The 26,054-nt window shown below is 41.5% G+C and overlaps 1 protein-coding gene across 4 annotated transcripts in view; it reads left to right on the top strand.

Annotated features, from left to right (window-relative positions):
• The window catches only part of CRACR2A (calcium release activated channel regulator 2A), a 76,112-nt gene that overhangs the window by 29,804 nt on the left and 20,254 nt on the right, over positions 1-26,054 (top strand). For all 4 annotated transcript variants that reach the window (XM_054998709.1, XM_054998707.1, XM_054998708.1 and 1 more), the window contains 8 exons: positions 3,651-3,897; positions 6,310-6,421; positions 8,028-8,208; positions 9,934-10,080; positions 13,607-13,697; positions 17,777-17,872; positions 22,586-22,773; positions 25,460-25,531. In XM_054998709.1, the coding sequence (XP_054854684.1) occupies positions 3,724-3,897; positions 6,310-6,421; positions 8,028-8,208; positions 9,934-10,080; positions 13,607-13,697; positions 17,777-17,872; positions 22,586-22,773; positions 25,460-25,531 (1,061 nt within the window). In that variant the 5' untranslated portion in view covers positions 3,651-3,723. The remainder of the gene's footprint in view (positions 1-3,650; positions 3,898-6,309; positions 6,422-8,027; positions 8,209-9,933; positions 10,081-13,606; positions 13,698-17,776; positions 17,873-22,585; positions 22,774-25,459; positions 25,532-26,054) is intronic.

The raw sequence follows: 26,054 nt of genomic DNA, 5'->3' as shown, positions 1-26,054 counted from the left end.
GAACCACCCTCCATTTTTCTGGATTCCCTGTAGACTCTTTTCTATAAATTTTGGATGTGTGTCATCTAGACTCAAAGACTTAATAACTTTCAGTTTGCTTAGTAGTCCTAGAAATTCATCTCTTTTAACCTCAGAGCCAAGCTACAAGTGACGAATTACACTTGCCTGGCAAGTGAACAGACTCACGTGTATTCCTCCCTGTTCACTTGCCATTCACTTGCTGTCAACTCAAGTGGAAAGCAAGTGAATGGCAAATGAACAGAGAGGAATACACGTGAGTCTGTTCACTTGCCAGGCAAGTGTAATTCGTCACTTGTAGCTCGGCGCTCAGTTTGACTCAGTTCTTCACACATCCTTCCTGGTTGTAGCCCCACATTTTCCACACTTAAAGCAGATACAAAGAATGTGTTTGGCTTCTCTGCCATCTCTCCATCTTCCTTAAGCAAGCATTTCATTCCTTTGTAATCCAAATGTTCAGCTGCCCTTCTAGCCACTTTCCTAGCCCTGATATATGTGAAGAAATGCTTATTGTTTGTCCTAATATATTTTTAGAAATCCACCCCTCCTATTTCCTTTTTGCTCACCTTATTGTTAACTTACATTTGGGCAAAAGAACCTGTGCTCCTTTCAGTTAATCTAATTTAAGAAAAACGTCCATATTTTAAATGAGGTCTTCTTGCCTTTTATGGCTTCCTTGACTTGGGTCATTAATAATCTTTTTAGACTTATTTTTCCTAACCTGAAGTATGCAGTCTATCCAGCTCTCATTTAATGTGTTTTAAGTAGTTCTCAAGCCTCCTGGAAGACTGTAACCCTCCCAATTCTCCCTTTTAATCTCATTTCTTATTATTCTTCTCTCTTATTTTTGAAAAGTTCTTCCCTTTTGAAATCAAGTGGGATTGCTTTTCATGGACATGAATGTTAAGAAATAGCACTGTGGTCATTATTCCCAGTCAGTGCAATAACATCTCTACGTCTCACACTGGATCTCAAGCCTTGCTCAGAACCAACTCCTTTGAGCAGTTCTGTGACCAACGGTTCCAAAGCAAAGTCTATAATGTTCAGAAACTCCATTTCTGTGACATGACTCAAGCACACATTTGCCCAACTGATAAGTAAGTCATTAAAGTCATCCAGCAGTACATTTTCTGCTTTAGTCACCTTCTTTATTTCCCTCTCCGTTTCAAGATCAGCCTCACAGTTTTGATCAGGCGCTCAACAGTACACCCAAAGTAACCCCTAGATCATGGTGTCTCTTCCAGTAGTGAATCTGTGTGGGACTTATTTTTTGGCTTATTTGACACTATGTTCTCATTGATATACAAAGTAACACCACCTCCAGCACATCTTTCTCTGTTCTGTATGGAGAGTTTATATCCAGGGATAACAGTGTCTTGCTGATTTTCCCCTTTTCTCTTTGAAGTCCTTTATCTTAGGACCTTTTCACACAGCCTTTTAAACCATTTTTGCTGCTGGTTGCTTGTGTGTGTGTGTGTGCGCGCGCGCGTGTGTGCCTGCGCATGCACATGCGCATGCACACGCACATCCTTTCTCTGGGGTTGTCTTGTTGTCTTGTGTGCGTGTGTGCATGCGCATGCACATGCACACGCACATCCTTTCTCTGGGGTTGTCTTGTTGCTCCCTGTTAAACTTCCCCATCATGCAAAACTCCCCTTTTAGTTGCACTAGTTGCATGCAACCAGGAAACCTGTGAGACTTCTTAGAGCCAAGCTACAAGTGATGCCTGACACAGGTTGGACACTTGTCAGCTTCCCTCAAGTTTTGATGGGAAATGTAGGCATCCTGGTCTTGCAGCTGTAATGGAGAGCCAAGCTGTAAAACCAGGACACCTACATTTCCCATCAAAACTTGAGGGAAGCTGACAAGTGTCCAACCTGTGTCAGGCATCACTTGTAGCTTGGCTCTTAGAGACATGACCTCTGATTAGCCACCTTTTCATGACAACACAAGCAGGTCTGTGTGAAGACCTGGCACACCCCTTAATCAAGTGGTGTTTGCATAACAATAGCCCTACATTCCTTCCCCATGAAGAGCATTTCTTATAATACAGACCTGCCTGGCAACCTTCACCTTCTACCCTATTAACATCACCTTCAGAATAACTTAGGGACTTTGAAAACCTGCATCCCACCACTGCCAGAAATGTATGCAAATTTTTTTTAAAAAATAATTTTATTGGATTAGATATCATTAAATTGTACATTACAATCAGTTTCCTTTAATTTTTCCAATTCTAACCCCCTCCCTTTCCCCCTCTTTTGTTGACTTCCAACAGTTTTCCAACCCCTTGTCCCTTTTCCCTTACTCATTTTAAATTTATTCTATCTGTCAAACATAATCTTTCACTTTCTTCTAAGCTTATCTATATAACACAGTGCTCCTTCTGTCTTCCTACTTACTTTAACAACTAAATAATACATAACTAAATAATACATTCTTGGCATATTTTCTTTTGGTAATAATCATTTAGCTAATTTTGGTACTCTATACTCTATCTTATAATCTCATCTTCAATATGGGGCAAACAATTTATCCCTCATTTAGCATATTTTTAAATGCTTCTATAAACAGTACATCTATAAATGTATGCAAATTTTAAGAATAAAAGAACCAGCTTTCAGGCTGCATTTCAGATTCCAGAGAATGCTCCTCTACCACCGCAAAAGGAAAAGTGCACAATCCTTTCTCATTCCTCCACTCCTTTTAAAACTCATGTTCAGGCAGGCTACAAGAATCATGCACCATATGGACCTTTCTTCCATCTCTCAACCTCTCTCCACCCTTCTCCCCTTTCCTCCCTCTCTCTTTCCCAAGCATTCTCATTCTGAACTGGACTCACTCACTTTGCCAGCTTTCTCCTTCATTCTCCTCTGCTCATTCAAAGTTCCTGCTTCAGCCATTGGGTCCCCTGCTGGTCACCCACTGATTTTCTTCTTTCAGTCCTGGGCTTTGTGTCACTTCTCTTCCTCCCCTTCTTTTCCTACCCCTTTTTTCTAAGCCTCAAAACACATTCTTGGCCTTTTCCACCTATCTTCCTCTTAAGCTTGACATTGCTCCCCCTTTCTCATACTCCCTACAACCTTCTCTTCTCCCTTCCTCTTATTTTTTCTCTCTCTTGGAGACACTGGGCACATACACAGTAACAGCAACAGGTGGGTACTATTGCAAAAAAACAGTTGGATCCAATCAGCTTTCCTGCTTAGGGAAATGGAAGAGGATGTCCCTTTGATCACCAAAAAGGAGTTGCTGGACTGGAGATCATGGACTAGTGGGACAGGGGGAATGCAATAAGGAGGGGGGTTGGCTAAGAACAAGCCAAAAACTGCCTGGATCCAGGCAACAGACACAAATTTTAAACCCCCCCCCCACTTTTAACTGCTATGTGGGGCATGCCAGTGCTCGAGGTGGAGTGATGCCCTGTTGGTTTACACTGGCTACAGTCCATTTCCTGCCCCTATTTTCATATTCATTGCCCTGTTTGCATGTGAATCATGCACTTAAATGAAGGAAGAGATTATGTTAGTTCTTTCTTTTCATTGCTTTAGTGGCTAATTAAAGAGGTGGTGGCTAAGAGATTATGAAGAGCATCATTGAGAGGGGCTCTTACGTGCTCTTTCTTTCATGCGCAGATTTTGGTCCAGAATTTTCAACTAAAATGGGATAGATGCTTTCCTACACGTTTCTGTGCTTAGAACTGTGAAGATGGACAGACAGAATATGAGCTGTACTTCTCCTGGGCCACAAGAAGATCAAGCAAAGAGCGAGGTAGAGAATGAAGACTCAGAAGCACAACTGAACATTTTAGCAAAAGCACAGGAATTCTTTCGGATCTGTGATGTGGAAGGCAAAGGGTTCATAACTCGCCATAACATGCAGGTAAATTAGAACTGTCGCAAAATGTGTTTATGTTGGCAGGAACCATGAAATTCACCTTAAAATTTCCCTTCAAGTAAACTTCATTGGGAACCCTACACTACAATTCTAGCCAATTTTTCCAGTGGAGGAAAAGTTTATCACTCTTACAGTGAAATCCTAAGCTAGTCCAGTCTAAGTTCATTGAAAACACTGTTTTTGAGAGATTGACAATGATGGCCATGACATAGTTTGATATATAACCTGAAATGGTTTTTTGTGGGTCCCAAAGTTGTACAGAGTACCCCACTAAGACATTTTGCTGGTCTTATCAAGTATCTTTTTTTGCTTCCTTCAAATTTCTTGCGATGTTTTGTGAGAGCTGGAACCAGCACGCACCTTGAATTTCTGCTTTAGACCAAGTTCAGTGCCAGTTCTTGGCTAGTCTTACAATGTTTTGTTAGGCATCTTGGCTACAAGGCAGAAGTGGGATATACATATTCTCAGTGACATCTCAGTGATATCTCAGTGTTAACACAGTGATCAATACAATCAGCATCATAAAATAGTTCATGACAGAGGACAGACTATAAAGCTTTGTTAAAAATGCTGAAGAAGATTAAAATACATTTTAGCTAATAGCTTGAATGTTTTTGCAATTGAAAGTCAATAAAATAGGCACCAGGTAAGCTTCAAGAGGATGGACAACAGCTGTGATACTTGGACCACTGAGAAAGCCCAGTTATCAGTTGTCATTTGTTTCACTTCCATGGATGAGGCACAGAGAACAGAATTAGCTTCTTAGTGTATGGGCAAGACAGCAAGGGGGAAAACTGGTCCCCTGGTCCCAAGCTACGGCTTTAAAAGTAAGCACCAGAGCTTTGACGATGATTATATATAACATTATCTGATTTCGCCCCAAGAACCGAGATAGAGATAGAGATAGAGATAGAGATAGAGATACCGATACCGATACCGATACCGATACCGATACCGATACCGATACCGATACCGATACCGATACCGATACCGATACCGATACCGATACAGATAGATGGGTTCTCGGAGGGAACATCAGATGAAACAAAAAGTCATCACCCTCTGGCAGAAAACAGAGATAGAAGGGAACAGACCCTGGAGAGAGAGTTCCACAGCCTTGGCCCCATGACTGAAAAGGCCCTCATTCAGGTTGCCGTCTGCCTACATTCAGAAGGTGGAGGAACCCAAAGCAGGGCCTCAGAAGATTATCATAGTGGTTGGGCAGGATAATATGAGAGTAGGTGGTCCTGAAGGTATGAAGGCTCCAGACTGTCTGTCTGTCTATCTGAAAAAACAGTGCAACTGTGAAATCAACTACATATATAATAATGAAAAATAATAAACTAATTTCATTACAAAATGCATTTGTATTCCACAAGTTATTAATACCGAATAAACATTCACGTACCCAAATTTTATAGGATAATTAATGTATCAAAATAAATTCTCCTTATCAGCAAGCTACTAATAACCAACACAATTTGTCTGTCCCATTCCAAGGAGAGAAAAGCTCAAAGAAATGTATACTGCGAGAAATAGGGAGAAACAGAGCTGTATGTTACCTGCATATTAGATCATATTCACTATTTTTAATTAGATGACATGACATATCCATATTAACGATTTTTAATTAGATGACATGAGTTCTGTTTTCTGTCCCCTTTGCCCCTCGGCAAAGTATCTTCATCCATTATGACTGGGTCAGAGAGCCAATTCAGATACTTGGCCTGACAATGAATGGTAAAAAGCAAGTCTATGTTTGTGGAATGTGTGTACCCAACTCTGTGCAAATGATGTCACATATTAGCCGGGTATTTGCAGGTATAAATGTAGACACAATATGAATATTTCCTATGATTCTGCTGTCCTTTCTGAGAAAAAACAATGGAGGAGTCAGGCAAATAATGCATACATTTTTAATATAGATATATATGCAAGGCGAGATGCCAAAAGTGAAGAGAGCATACCATTGTGCCATCTTCTTTTTCCTTTCTGCCCATCCAGATATAAACATGCCAATGGCATTTGTGCCCAGGGAATGGCAGTATCTGGAGGTGATCATATCAGCATGTATCTCTAGCCTCTGTAGAAGGCAATGGAAGAAGAACAGGGAAAATACACCAATACAAAGTAGTCTGTTGAGAAATTTGCTTCAAAAATGAGCTTATTATGAAGGTAGTCAGTGGTGTGCAGAGACAGATCTATTGTACACAAATGGTACTTCATCAGGTTGTTTATATATAGAAGTTACACTTTTAGATCAAGACAGTTTTTAAAAAGCTCTCCTCTGGTAAACTAAATTATTTCAATCTCTATCTTAATCTCTGTTTTTTTGAGTTTTACATTCCTTATTTATATAGACAGTTTATGTAACCAAATAATGATCTGTCATTTCAGAGACTTCATGGTGAATTACCCCTTAGCCCAGAAGAGTTGGAGAACGTGTTTGATACTCTAGATGCAGATGGCAATGGTTCACTTACTCCAGAGGAATTCACCTCAGGATTCAGTGAGTTCTGAAATGCAAATAGCACTCCCAAAGCCTTTCACCTGACCCTCATAGTCCCTATTCTGGTGTTTCCCAACCAGAATTCCATGGGACCCTGGCATTCTGCAGGACGTTGTTGGGTTCCGTGAGAAATTGGTCAAGAATTCAATATTCGTGCAAAAACAAATAAGCTAAAATATTACACTGGATGTGAACTTTATATTGATATATCTGTCTATTAATAAATGTCTACCAGCTGAGATTAGCATATCTCACAAGATTGTAATCCATAATATACAATACACACACACCCCAGCCAGGACATCCAGAGTTCAAGTGGTAGGATGTGTGGCATAGGGCTCTATCATTGTGGCTTCATGTCATGTGCACTTAGAGCACAGACACCCAAGGGGAGACCTCACTTCCCCATTTGGGGGTACAAGGACAGTGTACCCCACACAGGCAATCCAGGGAGGGAGAGTCCCTGCCTTAAACTGGGACCACGGCAAACATGTCTCCCTGCACTCCCTAGCTATTCTGTGTACTGCCTCAACAGCCCAGCACCCCACAACTGTGGCTAGCAGTAAGTATAAACAGTGCTGGGGCAGGGGCTCACAGTTATGCTGGTACTCCAGTGTGATGCTGATAGCACAAGGCCATGCCAGCACAACCCCTTCCCTGCAAGTGCACTGCACAGGGAGCACACCACACAGCCCAGAGTAATCTCCAGCTGTTACACCGCCATTCTGTGCCACAGCTGAGCAAACATATGACCGCCATTGTCTAGAGTGGCCAGAGATCCATGGAGCAGCCCTGATGGAAAACTACATTTTTACAGGCGATGTTTTTAATTTACTTGTTACAATTAGCTACCAAAATAAATATTTAATCATGCAAAATGTTTTGTTTGTAGATAAGTTTTGTGAGTCTGCATTTCTTTTACATTACCACAAATCTCCCCAATCCTTTCTTTTCCAAAAGTAGGAGCCCCTTGACTGATTAACACCCCTGAAACCCATATGCTAATTTCCAGGGCTTTTTTTCTGGGAAAAGAGGTGGTGGAACTCAGTGGGTTGCCCTCGGAGAAAGTGGTCACGTGGCTGGTGGCCCCGTCCCCTGATCTCCAGACAGAGGGGAGTTTAGATTGCCCTCCGTGCCGCTCAGCAGCGCGGAGGGCAATCTCAACTCCCCTCTGTCTGGAGATCAGGGGGTGGGGCCACCAGCCATGTGACCATTTTCAAGAGGTTCCAGAACTCCGTTCCCCTGCGTTCCTGCTGAAAAGAAGCCCTGCTAATTTCTAGTCACCATTTCTATTGGTCCTCAGAGACTATTAGGACCTAAATCCTTTTCTCATTCCTTTTGGAAGTAATTAATGTTAATAATACAATTCATACTAAGTGTTCTTCAGTTCTGCTTCTCGTTCTGCTCTTGCAGCAACTTTTTCAGTAAGAGTACAGGTTTTTTGCCTATTTTTTAAAAGTTAGTTAAGTTTATTAGTATATTTATTATTCACTTTCTCCCTTATGCTATGTTCAATTTCTTGCCATGGCTCTGAGTGATAAATATTTTAGTAGGATTCTAAATAGACTTTCTTAGAATTGCTTTCTTAATCTTTTTGAATTTGCAGGCCAGTTTTTGTTTCGGCAGAAGTTATCAGTTTCCAAAATACAAGGCTGCGGAACTGAAAATTTGCATCTGTCCAAATGGACAGGAAGCCACAGTGAGGGCAATGAGGATGAGGAGGAAGATGAAGATCGCCAGTTTTCAAATCTTATGGAGAAACTTGGTGCTAACAAGGTCTTAGATGAGTAAGTACTGTTACAAAACACCAGAGTTCCTGGAGAATCACATGATGCAGCTCTTGCTGGGGTGTATTATTTAGCCTAGACTGGCAGTATCACATTTTTAAATGTACTCCCATATAACGATGCTGGACACAAATAAAAGTACCTAGCATTTCAAGTATTTATTTATTTATTCAACAAAATTTATACCCTGCCTTTCTGCCCCATAAGGGCCACAAAGGCAGCTAACAAATTAAAACATACATAATAAAATTACATCTTAAAAACCACTACTACACATAAGAAAAATCATTAAAACAATTAAAAGCACAGCTAAATACATGCAAAAACATTAAAAACTAAAATTTTGAGCAAGAAGGAGGAATAATTGAGGGAATGCCCCAAAAAAGTCTTCACCCACTGGTGGAAGATGGCAATAGCAGGTGACAGACAAGTCTCCCTGGGAGAGAATTCCAGAGTTTTGGGGCCACAACTTAGAAGGCTCTCTCCCAGTTGCCACCTATTAATGTGTCTGGGAACCATAGGAGAAAACCTATGAAGGCCTGATTGGTGTAGTTCTTCTCCCAAAAATAAGGTGGGGGGAATCAGATGAACTGGACCTCCACGAGTAAAGGTGTCCCTACATGAAGCACTTGTACCACACATTATGTTATATACTTGCAAGGCTCAGACCCTAAAATTTATGGGGGGGGTATATGGAAGCTAAGGAGGTGGGCTCAATAGGAGCACTCTTAGTTCAACTTTCATGCAATTTAGAAGACATTAAGAGAGGGTGATTTAAACTTTAGGAGGGAGGAGGGGAAATGCCTGTGTTCCTCGCTTTCAGCAGGGCAGCCTGATGTAACCCTATGGGCTTGGACCCCTGCATGAGCTTATGATAAAAAGGAACATGGTATTTGCCTCCCTTTTATTATATTGACTCTGTCAATCTTTTCCTTTGCTGGTTTTTCTTTGATGTTATATGTTTTATATGTTATATGTTTTTAAAATAAAGATAAATATTTTTGAAGGCTACTATTAAAAAAAAGGGGGCACCTTGTTGAGGGCAGATAGATTGCCATCGCCCATCCCCCCACCACCACTCCCCAGTTCTTAACTTGAGAACCAGCCAGAATGGAGCTGCCCAGATATAACAACAAAACCTGGGCCCATGTGGACCAAAACATGAGAAGTATGAATGGCCCCATACAAGCCGATTCCATGCCTTTCGGCTTGACTTCAGGGATAGTGAGGAGTTATGTCCCGGTTGCAGAAGGGGCTACACAGTTACAAAATGGAAGGCATGACTTTGAGTCATATTTTCAGTGGGAACTTTGAGACTATGGGAAGGTTTGAATTGGAGATTCCCACATCCAGATTATGCTTATGGTCAGTGATTGCAGTGAGAGTATGGGGAGAGGCGTCTTTGCCTTCCAGCCTGGCATGGCTTGATTGCCTTCATCCTGTTGCACAACTGGCCTCAGTTTCCCCCCATCAAAAATCTTCCTCGAAAGTGGTATTTTCTACAAGATCTCTATTGTGCTGGGGCAAGGTTGTTGCTGCAAGATCCATCTTGGGACACAAAACTTGGGCAATTGCTCCCCATGCTCTGTGCTTGCCTTGCAGGAACTGGGACTTGGTCATGGTGTTGCATACACAGTACATACATGCAGGCTGGGAGTGAGGGGTGTGCAGATGCAAGGGGGCCCTCCTGGCAACTGTAACAATTGCTTTAATTTCTTCCTGAAGTGAGAGTGATGTGAAGAACCTCTGGTCAAACCTGAAGAAAGATGAGCCTCGTTTACTTTCTAGTTTTGAAGAATTCCTGGCAAGAATTTTCTCTCAGCTTCAAGAAGCCGACCAGGAGAAGAATGAATTGGAGTCTGCCCTGAGAAAGTTAGTGCTTTTCTTTATCATGTCCATGTGGCAGCTTTTCAGATCGTATACTCTGTGCTGTCACTTAAATTTACAAAGATTCTGTTGGTCGTAGTAGTTCCCTTGGGAAGCAGATGGATCCTTCTCAGTTAATGGATGTTTTAAGTTAAGAATTACCTTTTAGCAATAGAGGAAGTGTCTGGAAGGCATTTCCTTTCACATTTAGCATTCCTTCTTCACAAAGTCATGAATAGGGTTGACATTTCATCTGTCACGACTCCGCTTTCCCACTAATGATGCTCAAACCAGCCTTGATCAATTGATTGATCAAATATTGTTAATTAATAGCAAACATGGCTAGAGTGGGAAGTTAAAATGACCCTGGAAGAAGAGCACCAGTGTCCTCCCACTCATGCTCTTGATCCAGCTAAAGGGGGAAGCCCAGTAAGTCCAAGGACACAGAGCCCTGATCCTGACCAGGCCTTTGTTTTCTGTTTTCCTTGCACATGTGCTTTTTGAAATACCATATATAATGCTGATTAACTCATTGCGAGGGATTATAGCTGCATGGCGTCTCCTTCCTTACCAAACAAACAAAAATCTCCAAGCAGAGCAAGAACGAACAGGTTTCTTATAACATAGATAATTGCTGAATAAATAATAATAGACAGTAAACAAACACCAGTATTGCTATTGTGAATGGCCACTGTGCTTATCTTGTACTTTTGAGTTTTGTGTAGAAAAAATCACCAACTGTATCTCTTGCAGTTCACGGACTTTTGAAAACAACATTCAAAATTTTTCATATTTTTAGTAATACTGAATGGCTGAGAATTTATTTCTTCATGCGTCTGATAAAACAAACTCTAGTCATGAAAACTTTAAACTAAAATAAATCTGTTAAATGTTTAAGGTGGTAAAGATTCCTAGTGGTGAAACGGGCATGCAGGTACCTCAGCCTGCTAAGTCGATGTGGAATTTGCTCAGCTGGCTCAGCTCTTATGGCGGTAGACATCAATGAGAAGTTCACCAGCTTCATTGCACCCTCTTCCCAAATACATCTAGCATTCCTTTTCACTGCCACCAACAGGTTGGGAGTTGGAAGATACCTGTCTGGAAACCTGAACCCCCTATCCTCTATTTCTTTCGTTTCAAGTTGGCCAAATCTGGTTCTGAAGCTTGGTTTCTGGAGACCTTATGCCAAACAAATGACTCAAAGAGTACTGTAGAGATTTTAGCTCGCCCTTCTCCGAGGGGACCTCAAGGCAATGAGGAAAATCCTTTATCCAGGACCTCCCCCACCACCGAGATCTCTCACTCTCTGGGTCTCGTAGCATTCTAGCTCCTCTTCTACCTGTAGAGGAGTGGCAGCAGGTGATCTAAGCACCTGGCCTGCCCAAACAGTCACTCTTGATGATCCAGCTCCCTGGACCACGTCAGGTCTCCATTAGCCAAACCAGAAGTCCCCCCCATCCTCTATTTCTGGCTCTTAAGAATCTCTTTTCCAAAATAAGAATAACCCTCCTATTCCAAACCACTATGGATATGATTAAAGTTATTCAAGCAGGCATCCCTCTGCCTTCTCTTTGTATCTGGTACACATGAGCCAAGTTAAGCTTTTATAAAGGAGTGTACTGTAGAGACCAACCATGGAACTCCAATTTCATAAAAAGAAAAAAAAAATCTTTATTTGTGTAAGCTAATATTCAATTGAAAAAACCTTTTAAAGACAATAATAGTATTAGGAGAAATTAGGGAGAAGTTAGGCTAGAGCTAAAAAAAGCATATAGTTGAGCAATGATTGAGCAAAGGAAAATTAAATCTCATCGTCTCTAAAACTTCCACCCTTTATTGTTTTACTGACAATTCAAAGGGTGATGTGTCATTTTAAATTACCCAACAAAATAACCTCTAAATCACCATTTTGTTAATAAATTGAACGACCAGTTTCCAAAAGGACTGAATTTTTGGACGTGACCAAAAAGTAGAAAAGTCTGAGGGCCATGTCTCTAATTTCTTGCAAAAGATCATAAAGCCAGTTACCCACCTAAACAGTACAAAGTGAGATAACATTTTCCTTTCATATAGCTCAGAAGCACATGGAGTCATGCTTCTGCATGTATTCCTAGCTGATTGGGAAATCACATATGGAAATAGATGTTGTCCCTGTGATTCAGGAGAGAAAGAGGCATGGTATAGCTGAATCTTGTCAGGTCTCGAAAGCTAAACTGGATTGGCAGTTGGATGGGCGACCAACAAGGAAGAATCTGTAGAGGAAGACACTGGCAAACTACCTCTGCTTCTCACTTGTCTTGAAAGCCCCTTGCTGGGGTAGCCATAAGTCGGCTGCACCTTGACAGCACTCACACCCACCAACAGCCAAAATCTTGCAAATCGGTTATTTGGTTAGTGGACTAGAAAGACAGATCCAGCCCCCCCTTCCCTTCTACAAACAGCTGGCCTGCGGAATTTTGACTTTTTAAAGAGTTGTGCAGAGCCCAATCTGTCAAGTTGTAGCCTTGGTTGTTTTTCCAAATAATATTTTTATTATAACCACCAATACTCAAGCTTGAATAAAAGAACAGCTTATATATTGTTATTATTGATGTTGCACGCTCCTTTTTTCAGGCTTTAGGCTTAGGAGGGTTATTAAACTTACGTAAGTAATTTACATGTTTTGCAAGAGATTTTAAAATGCCAGCTACACAGCATCATTATCATTAGTGCTCTTACTACAGTCATCCCATAAATTTAGGATTTGGTGTGTCAGTGACCTGCCTTTCCAGAAATCCTGTACCTCTGAAATACTTACACACCTATCAATAATAATAATAATCATAACCAGGGCTTATTTTCTGGGAAAAGAGGTGGTGGGTTGCCAGCACAGGGGGCAACTCCTGGCGGGAAGTGGTACCCCTGGTACCATATGTGCATGCGCAAAGTGCGCACACGGTCCCAGGACCACACAATGATGTCACTTTGGGTCAACTGGAACAACAGGGAAGTTTTTTAAAGTTTAAATCACCCTCAGCGGAAATGGTCACATGGCCGGTGGCCCCACCCCCTGATCTCCAGACAGAGGGGAGTTTAGATTGCCCTCTGCACTGCTCCAGCAGCGCGGAGGGCAATCTAAACTCCCCTCTGTCTGGAGATCAGGGGCGGGGCCACTAGCCATGTGACCATTTTCAAGAGGTGCCGGAACTCCGTTCTACCGTGTTCTAGCTGAAAAAAAGCCCTGATCATAACTGTGCTTATATACCATTCTTCTAGATAGATTAGTGCCCCACTCAGAGCCATGAACAAAGTCAGTGTTATTATTATCCCCACAACACAGCTGGGAAGCTGGGGCTGAGAGGATGGCTTACCCAAGGCCACCTACTGAGCTCATGGCAGTAGCAGGATTCAGACCAGCAGAGTGCTGATTCTCAGCCCAACCACATAACCACTATAATACACAGAAATATTGGCCTAGATTATTTTCTTTGAGTCTGTTAATATTGCAACACAGATTCTATACAATTTGATATACTATTCTTTTTCTGATTAGGAAAATTGCTGCCTATGATGAAGAAATTCAGTACCTGTATGAGGAAATGGAACAGCAGATCAAAAATGAGAAAGAGAAATTCCTCTTGAAAGTGAGTATCTTATTACTGTGGCACTTAAAGATGATGTTTTTGTGTTTTTATGTGCTTTAATGCCCTGACCTGGATCTTATCAGATCTCAGAAGCTAAGCAGGGTTGACTGCGGTTAGTAATTGGATGGGAGACCTCCAACCAGGGTTGGACCAGGGTTGCCAAGGCAGGCAATGGCAAACCACTTCTGTTAGTCTCTTGCCATGTAAACCCCACAAGAGGTTGCCCTAAGTCAGCTATGACTTGATGGCACTCTATATTTCCCATGATCATCACCAGGACTTCAGGAATAGAGAAGAAAACAGACCAAAAGATGCCAAGCTTATGTGGATGCATCATGCATCCCCAGGGCTTTTTTTCTGGGAAAAGAGGTAGTGGAACTCAGGACTGCACAATGACATCACTTTGGGTCAGCTGGAACAAGGGGTAGTTTTTTAAAGTTTAAATTGCCTTCGGTGAAAATGGTCACATGGCCAGTGGCCCCGCCCCCTGATCGCTAGACAGAGGGGAGTTTAGGTTGCCCTCTGGCGCAGAGGGCAATCTAAACTCCCCTCTGTCCGGAGATCAGGGGGTGGGGCCACCGGCCATGTGACCATTTTCAAGAGGTGCCGGAACTCCGTTCCATCACGTTCCCGCTGAAAAAAAGCCCTGAGCATCCCATTTCAGGTCCCACTTAGTGGTTTTCCATATGGGTCTTTCCCATTGATTCTGGCCCTTACTGCTTCGATTTATCCCCTGATTTCCACACACTTTTTCTGCCTTTATTTTTCACTTTGGTTTTGGGTTTTTTTTCCTCATCTCTCTCCCCCGCCCACCCCCCGGACCACTTTTAAACTGATCGGTTTCTAGAAATCCATTTTGAGTTGATTTTTTCCTCATGCGTAATGTCTCTTTTGGTTTTGTTTGTCCCACCCACCTGCTGCAACCTACTTTTTGATGACTGGATGTTCATCATCAGCGAACCACTCCTTCCCTCCACCTTCCTTCCTCTTGGTTTTCTTTTCTTTTTTTAAATCATCATTTTCATAGCATTATATCAACCTACCATTGTAACAATACATGGAGCAGATTCTCCGAGTTCCCAGCTTTTTTTTTTTTAAAGTATGTCTCTAGCCCAGTCCATTGCTGAGATATGCCCTTTTTCTTACATGTCTGCAAGGGAATGGGCTACAGAGTTACTTTTTTTAAAAATCTGGGAATTCTGAAAATCTGCTGCATGTATTGTTACAATGTTATGTCAATCTAACATAATTAAAAAATGCAAAAACCCTGGGGTCCAGGGGAGAGGAGGCCCTTCTAGCACTAGTAAAAAAGCACGGTATTCTTTTCACCATATTGCAGATGGAGGCTAAAGATGAGAAGAGAGAGTGGCTTGCCTAAGGGGCAAATTAGTTTTGATTCCAAATGTACTGTGTGTTCTTCTGACGTCAAAATGTACTGCGTTTACGGTCAGAGCCAATCATATGAAGTGGGTGTAAGAAAGTGCAGAATGTCACTATGTCATGATATAGTATTATTCCCATTCCCAATATGTGGGTCAACTGGATCAGTAAATATGGTTGACAGAGCTGGGCAGCCAGAGTCTAAGCAGCAGGAGAGCTATCTGTTCAGGCTTTCCCCAAAGCTCTCCGGAATAAATGTCTTACAGCCGCCCTGGAAAGCTGGGAGTGGGGTAGAAGCACTGTGCTGACCTTTTCTGAGAGGATGTTCCACAGGCCTGGGGCAGGCACCAAAAAAGCACAAGACTGGATCATTGCCAAACATATTTTAGACCGGGGTGGCCCTGCTGAGAAAAATGAAACTGCTGTATGAACAGATGCAATTAGAAGCAGCCTTCAGTAAGCACCTAACACCTTGAACTGTAATAGGAAGTTATTTGGCAGCCAGTGAAGGGATCTCAGAAGAGGAGTGACTAGGCCCGGCTGGCTAGCCCCTGATAAGAGTCTGCTGCATTTTTGCAATAGGTGCAGTTTCTGCATCATCTTCAAGGGCAGCCCCATGTAGAGCACGTTACAGTAATCTAGCCTCAAGATTACTGAATCATTAATCAGAGTGGCTGGTTCAAGTCTCTGCAATTTGGGAATCAGCTTTGTTAACTGGATGTAGCTAGAAACAGGGTACATGAAATGAATGATTAAAAAAATAATCAAATCTACTGCTATTGGGTTGCAGTAAATATGTTCTCTACACCTCTGACTGAACATATATTAGTACACTCGTCTTTTTTCCTTCTCACAACCTTCCCTCTTAATACTTCTTTTTTTCTCCAAACGATACTACAAGTCATGCCCATGATGAAAATGAATTGCCTCTTAGACCAAATAACTTGATCACAGAATCTCCACCAAATTATCATTTCAAGGCATTAAGAACACGAAGCAAATTATTTGGATTGTTTTAGGTTGTTTTGTTCTTTATAATCATCATTACCTCTGTTTGGATTCTCTTTATTTATTTATTTATTTATTTATTTATTTATTTATTTATTTATTTATTTATTTATTTATTTATATTGATTTAAATAGGAAACTCACTTCTAGCTGAGAGTTTTTTGTTTGCTTCTTTTATTTGGCCTTCTTAAAGATTTACCCCCCATTTAAAGCATATTCCCTTCAGACTTCCTGGCAGACTGTGAAAGTCTGCCTGTTCTACAGGCAATGCAACTTCTCATTTGTACAGCAGACACGAGAATTATGCGCGAGTTCCTCCTCAGGAGAGCGAAATCTCCTTTCCTTGTCTTCTCTCTTTGCTCTGGTGCTCGAAACTATTTTTTCTTCCAGCCATGCTCCAAGATTGGAAGCTGGCCAGGCTGGAGGAAAATGCCTGGTTTCACCAAACCTGTATCGTATCATTAATTACAAACCATTTTGCTGCAAGTTGCTTATGTGAAAGAATGTGCGCTTCTGAGCATGTGTAAAACGGTTTTCATGCACCAGTAAATAAAATTGTCAAGTTTCATTCCGCACTTCCCCCCAAATCTGGGATTAAGGTTAAAAGAAGTGCAATCCTTAAACAGGCTAAAACTGCAGAACCATTCACTACACAAAAGAAGTACTTGACTACAGATGGCCAAATGGCTGAGGGCTCGGAGGCATAATATTCAGGCATTAAGTCCCACCACTTCTTACTACCGAAAAATAAGGTTTTAGGAAGAACTGAAATAAATGTTAGCCAAGAATAATTCCTGTTGTGAGTGCCATCACTACAAACACTCTGGGCATATGTTGAATGCTTTACCTCTACTGCACAGGAACCTCACATACCTGGTATTTGGGGCTGAATTTCTAGGTTGGAAGAAGTGACTTGTAGGCAGGTGTAACTTGAATGCTTCTTGTTTAATAATTAAAACACAGATTAATTGCCATCTCCCATACCTCAATGTCACCAACAGCTTTGAATCTTATCCTGCATCTCTTGAAACACAAATGTTGGTACACTAATTAAATCAACAAAGGACTCCAAGTATGATGATAAGATGGGCCATTTTGCACATCTTTAAAATAGTGGGATACTCAACGGAAGGCTTCCTTGCACAATTTTTGACACCATCGGTTTACAAAATGCCATGAAAGTGCCATCATCACTGCCCGCCTCCGTTTTGTAAACAGATGGCGTCAAACATCACATGAGGAAGCCAGCAGCCTTCTACGAATATTGCACTATTTTAAAAATGTGTGAAAACAGCCCTGGTGGGATGGCATATAATAATTATATTACCTTATATTACCTCTAAACTCCTGTACAAATGCTAATCATTTTAAATAATTTTAAAGAGGGCATATGATATTTTACAGATGATATAAAGTATAATTGGATGGTATTCTCTAGTCTCACCCTGGTCTCTTGCCCTGCTGTTTTCTCCCTCATCTCTTAACTGGTCTTGACTTTCTAGGTAACTTCTTTTGAGACAGAATCCAGGATTTTGATGGCACATTCTTTGCATGAACTACTAGTGAACATTTTTGGCATTCCTGTATGCCCTGCTAAAAATGGCCTTTTATTTGTTTAGTTCTTTTTCTAGTCCTCTGGAGTAGAATAAATGTCCATCACTTCTTAATGGTTAATCTTTGTAATTTTGCAGGACACTGAAAGATTCCAATCACGAAGTCAAGATTTGGAGCATAAACTTACAGTGAAAGAACAGGAGCTGGAACAACTGGCTCAGAAACAGCAAAGGGTGTGTAAACATTATAATGTGGAGAGAACACTGATTTCCTGGCAGAACTTGACATTGGATAAGACGTGCCACTATGTATGTGGTGCTGTGTCATTTTGGTGTTCTTGGTCAGGAAGCTTATGAGTTCTTGACTCAGCAAGGAGGAAGCCCTCAAGTCCAGAGTCAGCAAGAACTTATGTCATGGTATTCTGAGTAGGATCCAAGTAGTTTTTCCAGTAGTGAAAAAGGGAGGCAGGGGTCCACTTTGACCTTCCAGGATCTTGATAACGCCTCCATTCTAACATTCCAAACAAGAAGCAGGTTTATCAAGAAGAGCTTTATCAAGTGCCTGATGGACCTGTGTACACGGTCTGTGAGTAGTCTGCATTTGGCTTTGTGGGTCACAGAGCTCTCTCCATCAGCAGCAGCTGTTGAATCTTCATAACCTTGACTGACTCTCATTCTGAGTTGTCCCAGGCTGACCATTCAGTCTCTCCCTTAGACAGCCCAGTCTTCCTGATTATGTATTTGTTTCATTCTCTTATTCAGATTCTCTCATTTACCTCCATTGCTCCTTTCAAATTGACGAGCCCTTTGAAAATGACCCTCTCCCACTGCTGATCTGCCTCAGTGGCCCTTCCTCCCGCTTTGAATGCTCCCTCTTTCTTCCCCCCCCCTGCCCCCTTTGGCATCAGTTTCTAAATTCAGCCAAGGAGGTGGGGAGGGGGGTCAAAATGTAGCTTCTAGGGTTCCAACTTGTTTGAAGGCACCTTTCACTTGGACTTTGACTTGAGAATCTTATTTATTTATATTAGAAAGGAGATAATCTGATCTGATGACCCACTGACTGTCATGATTCTTTTTTTATTGACGCATGTGCACCTAATTATACCATTCCCTTGGTCAGCCCTAGAACATCTTCTTATTTAAAAAATAGATCATTTGATTCAGTGTGCTAATGCCTGAAAAATTAGAGACCTGAGGACCTATTACATTTCTAAGTCCTCCAATTCCACTTCTTCCTTTGCTAAGGCTTTGTATAGGGACTGTCTTAAATCTTATGAACAATCATATAGAACAGCAACGTGGTCTTCGCTGCTGAGGCCCTCTGTAACCAAAGGCAATAAATTATTTTGGTATGTCATTCCTTATTACCTTAAAATGCTCAGCTGTTAACTAATGTATGAATCCCCCCGGTGGCCTGGGATCATGTCTTATTAAAGGTAATTTCAGGTGGGTTAGCTGTGTTAATCTGTAGTAGCAGAAAAAAAATTGAAGCAAGTAGTACCTTTTGGGGACCAACAAAATTTTCCAGGGTATAAGCTTTCATAAGTTAACAGAGCAATCCTAAACAGTGTTACTCCAGTCTAACCCCATTGAAATCAATGAGCTTAGACTGGAGTAACTTTGCTTAGGATTGCAGTGTAAAGCTCGATTCATGATTCATGAATTGACTTATGAAAGTTCATACCCTGGAAAATTTTGTTGGTATTCAAGGTACTACTGGGCCCCAATTTTCACTGTAATAAATTACTCCACGATCCTATGACTGTTTCCCCTTCTCTCAACCTGGTTTCTTTTGACATATTATCCACTGGGAGCCTGTGGCTGTGGATAAAACCACCTCATTAATAAATTAACTAAAGGCAGTTTAAGTCCTTGGGCTGACTATGAGCCAAGCTACAAGTGATGCCTGACACAGGTTGGACACTTGTCAGTTTACCTCAAGTTTTGATGGGAAATGTAGGCATCCTGGTTTTACAGCTTGGCTCTCCATTACAGCTGCAAGACCAGGACACCTACATTTCCCATCAAAACTTGAGGGAAGCTGACAAGTGTCCAACCTGTGTCAGGCGTCACTTGTAGCTTGGCTCTATGTTCCCCCAGACCATCCCTCTTGGTGAAATTATTTGTGACAACTGATGCAGCCAAGAATGTCAGTCATATTTGGATGCAGACTATTGTTATACTGATTTATTTAAAAAATAACAGAAAGGATCCTGCAAATTACTGCCCAGTTACTATTCTTTCTGTTCTGGGCAAACTGTATGCTGCTCATTTATGTCTATTCTTCTTTTGGAGAAGAAGACATAAATGAATTGTTTTTTACAGTGCAGTAACTGCCCAGAAGAAGGAGTACAGAAATGGGATGGAAACACTAGTACCCCCATTGCAGTTACTCTTCAATTTATATTTCTGCTGGATTTGATGGACATTCCCTACAAATTTTGTATTGATAGCTTTATTGCATTTTTAAAATGTTTTAAGAATTTCTTGTAACTAGAGTCACTGTCACTTTATATTGCATTGGTCAGTTTCGTACTATTTATTGTATATTAGCATTTTGCACTTTACTCCTATGTGGACTGATAATATGTGACCTCATTATTGTTGTATAGGTGACTCATTTTATAGCCTCTGAGTTTGTTTTAGCAGTCTATATGTTTATGCTTATTGTATGAGTGAATTATGTATTGTTGAGATTGTTACTATCCCTTTAAATTTAATTCTATTTAAATTTATTTCTTTACTTGATTTTTGTGGTTTAGTTAGTTTTTCACGGCATTCTGTTAATTTTTTCCTGGTCTATTTTCCATGATTCTCTCTGTTTATTTAAGTTGTTGGGGTTCTGCAGTCATTTGAATTGTGGTTCTTCTAATCCTGAGTGTAAGCCTGCAAGAGTAAATTGTGGAGTGTTATCTTCTGGTCAGTGTAGCCGCCGTACTCAATACACTGCTTTTGTACTGGCTTTAGGAAAGGGGATTCTACTATGCAATATACTCATGCCCTGGCCCATCTTGCTGAGAAATACTAATATACTGCATTTATTGATCTACAGGCCACATTTCATTTAATCTCTTACAGTGGGTGACTAAAGGAGAAACTGGAAGCCACCTTAACACCACCCAAGCTTCTAAATATAATTAAATATCTCTATGCACCCTCTGAGCTTAAGGTTCACCCTAATCCCCAGGACTATTAAACCAATGCAATTTTAGTTTCCCAGGGAGTATGCCAGGGATGTGTGATGGGCCCACAACTTTTTAATTTGTACCCCCCACTTTGAAACTTCCTTCAAAACTTACATGCTCTTAAGCTTCTAGTCCCTATCATTCTTTATGCTGATGATGCTATTTTACTCTCCCTTTTGGCTGTGGGCCAGCTTTTAAAAATCTTCTCTCTTTACTATGCTGATGAATCTCTTTGCATAAATTATCATAAATCAAAAATAATGATCGACCTGGCTTCTTGATGAACATTACCTTGAGCAGGTCTATTCATTTAACTATCTAGTTGTATTATTCTATGCCTCTCTCTCATGGACTCCCCACTCTAATCATATCTTAGCTAGCACTAAAACCAATGTGACTGTAGTCGAGGGAATCTTTATTTCTAGTTGTTGGCATTGGCAACATATTCCATCAATTTTACTGGTCTTTCAGCAAATTGCAAGAAAATCTTCAATATCAGTGTGTGGGTCATGCTTGACTTAAGAGAAGAGGAAATTATTCTGTACACACTGCCCATTTTTCAAACACGCAGTGTGAAGATGACAGCATTACTATTACAGTTCCTGGTTCCTCCTTTCCTGGCTCTCAGGACATCAAAAACTTCTTGTCCTGGAGGAGGCGCTTGAGCACCCCTGTCCAAGTAGCTGCCACTTAAGAGCTCTCATTCTAGAAGGCGGGTATAATTCACAATAACCAAACAGTCCTGGAATTAAGACTGAAGAGCAGCCAAACGCCCCATGGAACGAAGGTAAGTATCCAAGGGTTGGCATTCGTAGTCTGCTGCGAATTGTAAGCGGCAGCAGTGCAGTTCAAAGGAGACCATGGCGCCACGTCCACTGGTATTGACGATCACTGCTAACAGCAACGATCTTCGCCGGCCTCTTTATTATTGGCTCGTTTCAAACATAATTTCTTCTTCAGGCCATTGACTAACCATACTTGGTTCCAACAGTTTGAACCTCCAATGAGGGGAGAAACGAGAAGCGGCACCGCTGTCTTCTTTGAACTGCACTGCTGCCGCTTGCAATTCGCAGCAGACTACGAACACCAACCCTCGAATACTTACCTTCGTTCCACGGGGCGTTTGGCTGCTCTTCAGTCTTAATTCCAGGACTGTTTGGTTATCACTCATTTGGGTTCAAAATAGACTGGGACTACATTGTATGCCGATCGGGACTTTTCAATATATTGTATATTCTGATCAAAGGTTTTTGTCAACTTCCTTGAGCCTGCTTGCTCTTCTTTCTTCCGGTGTTCCTTAGGAAGTTTTCCCTATCTGGTGTTTGTTTCCATAACTTTGAGATTGTCAGGTATTGACTTCAAGTATTTGTTTTGCTTTTCCATATAGTCCAGAAAAGGCCACCATTTCTCATAGAAATTGGATTGGAAGTTCTGGTTCTCAGTGGTTGAGATGCGGTCTGTGATTTTCTGCATTGTGAGAAATTCCCATAATTTATTAATCCAAGGCTGCATTGTGAGTGGAACTTTGGATTTCCATGATTTTGTGATTATGGCCTGTGTTTCTATAAATAAATAACCATTTCCCCCTTCGCCCACATCACATGGAAATCAGGTCTGGAAATTCCTCTGATTTTCTTATTAGCATCTTCTGTGTGACTGACAGAGGACTGGAACGCCAGCCCTGGAAGGCACTTTGCACATTTGCGTTCCTATCTAATCAGGCAATGACTTTTATGACCTCTTTTTCATCTTTCCCATCCAGTTGGAGAGACAATGTAAAGAGCTGTATGATGGCAAGCATGAGACCAAAGTGGAGAATACCAGACTGAAGCACACCAACCAGGAGCTTCAGAAGGATGTGGATAGAACATCCCAGGAGTTAATAATTGCTCAGCAACAGCTGCAGATGCTGCAGGATGAGGCAAAAAAACTGCAGGAAGAAAAGGAAATGTGAGTGACAGTCACTGCTAGGTGAAACAGAAGTCCAGTGGGACAGCTTGAAGACTAGCAACATGTATTCCAGCAGGAGTTTTTGTAAGACAGAGCTTACTTCTTCAGATGCTATGGGAAATAATATTCCACATTCACCTAGGGGAAATTGCAGAAGGGGAGGAGGAAAGAGGGGTGCTGGGGCAGAGAAAGGCTTGCTGTGAATCCTGTCATGAATTTTCAGGTATGATTCTCTGTGTACGAGACTAGAATGGATTAGGTTGTTACACATAATGGATGATGACAGCCTCTTGCTTATGGGGTGCAGGCATCACCCCATATGATATAACCTATTAAATCATACATTGATGGTGGAAGTGCATAGTACAAGCATTAAGATAGGACAACTACATGGCTTTGCTAGAGTTAATGGAAGATGCAACCTCACTTCTTGTTATAAACCTAGAAGTGATGTCATGCTCTTGGAATTTCTTAAATCTCTAGAGCATTGCAGCAACGTTGTGACGTCAGTTCCGGTAGGCCACCCAAATTATCACAATATTCCTGCCACATCAGAAATTTCTCATGTTTTCTTATGAAGGCAGCCACCTTCAATTCACATACACACCCCCACCGAGAGGTAATGCATTACCAGATGCAGAAAAAAGTTACTTCTGGTAATACATAAATGAAGACATTTCATAAACTCATAAAAGAATGCATAAATTCTTTTATGCAGACCTCTAACTCAATAGTTACATTTGCAGACCTCTAACTCAATAGTTTGAGAACTTTTGAACACAACAGCAGCTGAGAAGGTTGCTTCTATGAGCGACCTTGGAGTCTATTATTTATTTACATTATTTATAGTCCGTTTTACATTATTTATAGTCCGTTTTTCTCTCTAGTATTCAAGGTGGATTACACAAAGTAAGTCAGTAGAGTCAATAGAATGGGACATCCAATAAGCAATGCAATAGGATTTGTAGTGTAGGAATCTGGAGCCAACCAAAAATCTGAAATCAGAACTGAAGCAAAGCATAAGTACTAATATGACGATGTAAAAATTACATAGTAGGATCCTATTTTACAGCAAAAGACAATATGATTTATACTCTATAGTATATAGGCCATAGAACCTAAACCTTTACCCAAGTACAGTCTTATTTGCTGTACGGAAAAGCCCCTGTTTGCAGAAAGCCAGGTGAGTGGGAGCCTTCCTGATCTCATCAGGTAGGCCATTCCGTAAAGTGGGGGCTGCAGTGGAGAGAGCAAGTGTATGGGCAGTTGTTGATTTTGTCCATTTGCAGGTTCACAGATGGCCCTGCTCAGATGAACAAAGCCGTCATAGCAGAGCATAGGGGGAGAGCCGGTCGTGCAGATATGAGGGACCAAGGCCATGAACGGTTTTGTCTGTGATTGCTAATACATTAAACTGAGCTGGGTAACTGATGGCTAGAGAGACTGCAGATGAGAATAATATGCATGCTCTGTTTAGCTCTTAAGTATAGACAAGCCACAGCATTCAGCACCAACTGCAGTCTCCCAGCTGATGTTGAGGAGAGACCAGTGTAAAGTTCATTACAGTAGTCTGGTTTCGACGTTACTGTGGTGTGTAGCCAGGTAGCCATAGTAGGTGTATCAAGGTATCTAGCCTCTGAGGCTAGACTGAGTTGGAAAAAAGAATTTTTTGCATCTGCTGGCGATCCCTAGGAAATTTGGGGGGTGGGGGAGGGCAGAGGTGATGGTGCAGCGCATGATGTGATTTCCCAAATCTTGAGAGGTTGTTATGCTGTGGCATCACTTCCGGTACATAACCAAAAATGACCTCTTCACATTGCTGTGACCCCACTTTTTCCCTTCATTTTTTGTCTCCCACTTCTCCACTGAGCAGCAGTGAGAAATACAGAACAGTAGGAGCCCAGTGGTGGAAGGCAACCCAGATCAGCTCACTTTTTACTATGATGTCCTCTTCCTTTCTTCATTATGATATGTCATGCCCGAGGCGGGTTTTCAGTCGTATTGTTTTTCCAGTTCTGTAAACCTGGTCCTATGTTATTGTTTATTGGAAGTCTTTGCTTTCTAACCTGCTTTTCAGAGTTTGTAATCCTCCTTGAGTTTCAGTGAGAAAGACAAAGCTGAGTTTCATGGTGCTTATGATATTTCTCCCTCTAGAGATGTTTACAGAGTGACAGCGTATAAATAAAGTTAATAGTTATAGTAAAACTTGGAAGCCTGTATTTCAAAATGGCAAACCATTGTTCTGTTAATCTCAGGTGCTCTCTCTCATTTGTAATATTGAGAAAACCTGTCCTAATTTACAATATATTGTGGCCATTTTCACATGCGCCTTGGGAGATTGCGCAAACTCACGGCATGAAGCATCTTCCTAGCAGGGTCTCCCGGCACGATCCCCTTTAATGGCCCGATGATGTCAGAAAAAACACCATTAAACAGGATCGTGCCAGGAAATCGTGCTGGTAGGAAGATGCTTTTATGCCATGAGTTTCGCGCAATCTTCCGGGCGTGTGGCCATGTGAAAATGGCCTGTGTTACTGAAAGAATTTTTAAAGCAAGTTCCACACCCAGAAGATGCTAAGTTTTATTATTGCTGGGCCACACTAGGAAGTGTGAGCGCTGATCTCAGATATCTCTAAGTAATATTATAAGTTGAGTTTGATGGTGCTTATAATATTTCTCCCCCTAGAGAAGTTTACAGAGTGACAGAAGCTTTGCAGAGGGAGAAGTCAGGACTTCTGAAGCAGCTGGATTTCTTAAGGTAAGAACACACGTTGGTTCAGAGGAAAGATGTGGAGGAAAAGTGAGAGCCAAGCTACAAGTGACGCCTGACACAGGTTGGGCACTTGTCAGCTTCCCTCAAGTTTTGATGGGAAATGTAGGCATCCTGGTCTTGCAGCTGTAATGGAGAGCCAAGCTGTAAAACCAGGACGCCTACATTTCCCATCAAAACTTGAGGGAAGCTGACAAGTGCCCAACCTGTGTCAGGCGTCACTTGTAGCTTGGCTCTGAGAGAAGGTATATCTGAGGGAGTTCCCAGTGTGGGTGGCTGAAAGAGGGACAAGGCAGAATCCCTTAAGAGAGCAGATAACTTTAGGGTGGCTGATAAACATCAGTTTAATGTTTGAATTTTCCAAAGAGTACTACACATGAGGGGGTTGGAACTGACCACTGGAAAATGTGTTCTTATTTAGCCTGCAATATACCGTATCAAAACACCATTCCCATACTGATTCACATGCAATGTCCACCTGGATGTATTGTATGTGGATGAAATACAGATG

Source organism: Eublepharis macularius, chromosome 15, assembly GCF_028583425.1.
Source record: "Eublepharis macularius isolate TG4126 chromosome 15, MPM_Emac_v1.0, whole genome shotgun sequence".
Lineage (NCBI taxonomy): Eukaryota > Metazoa > Chordata > Lepidosauria > Squamata > Eublepharidae > Eublepharis > Eublepharis macularius.
Note: the sequence above shows the minus strand (reverse complement) of the source record. Positions and strands in the feature narration are given on the sequence as shown.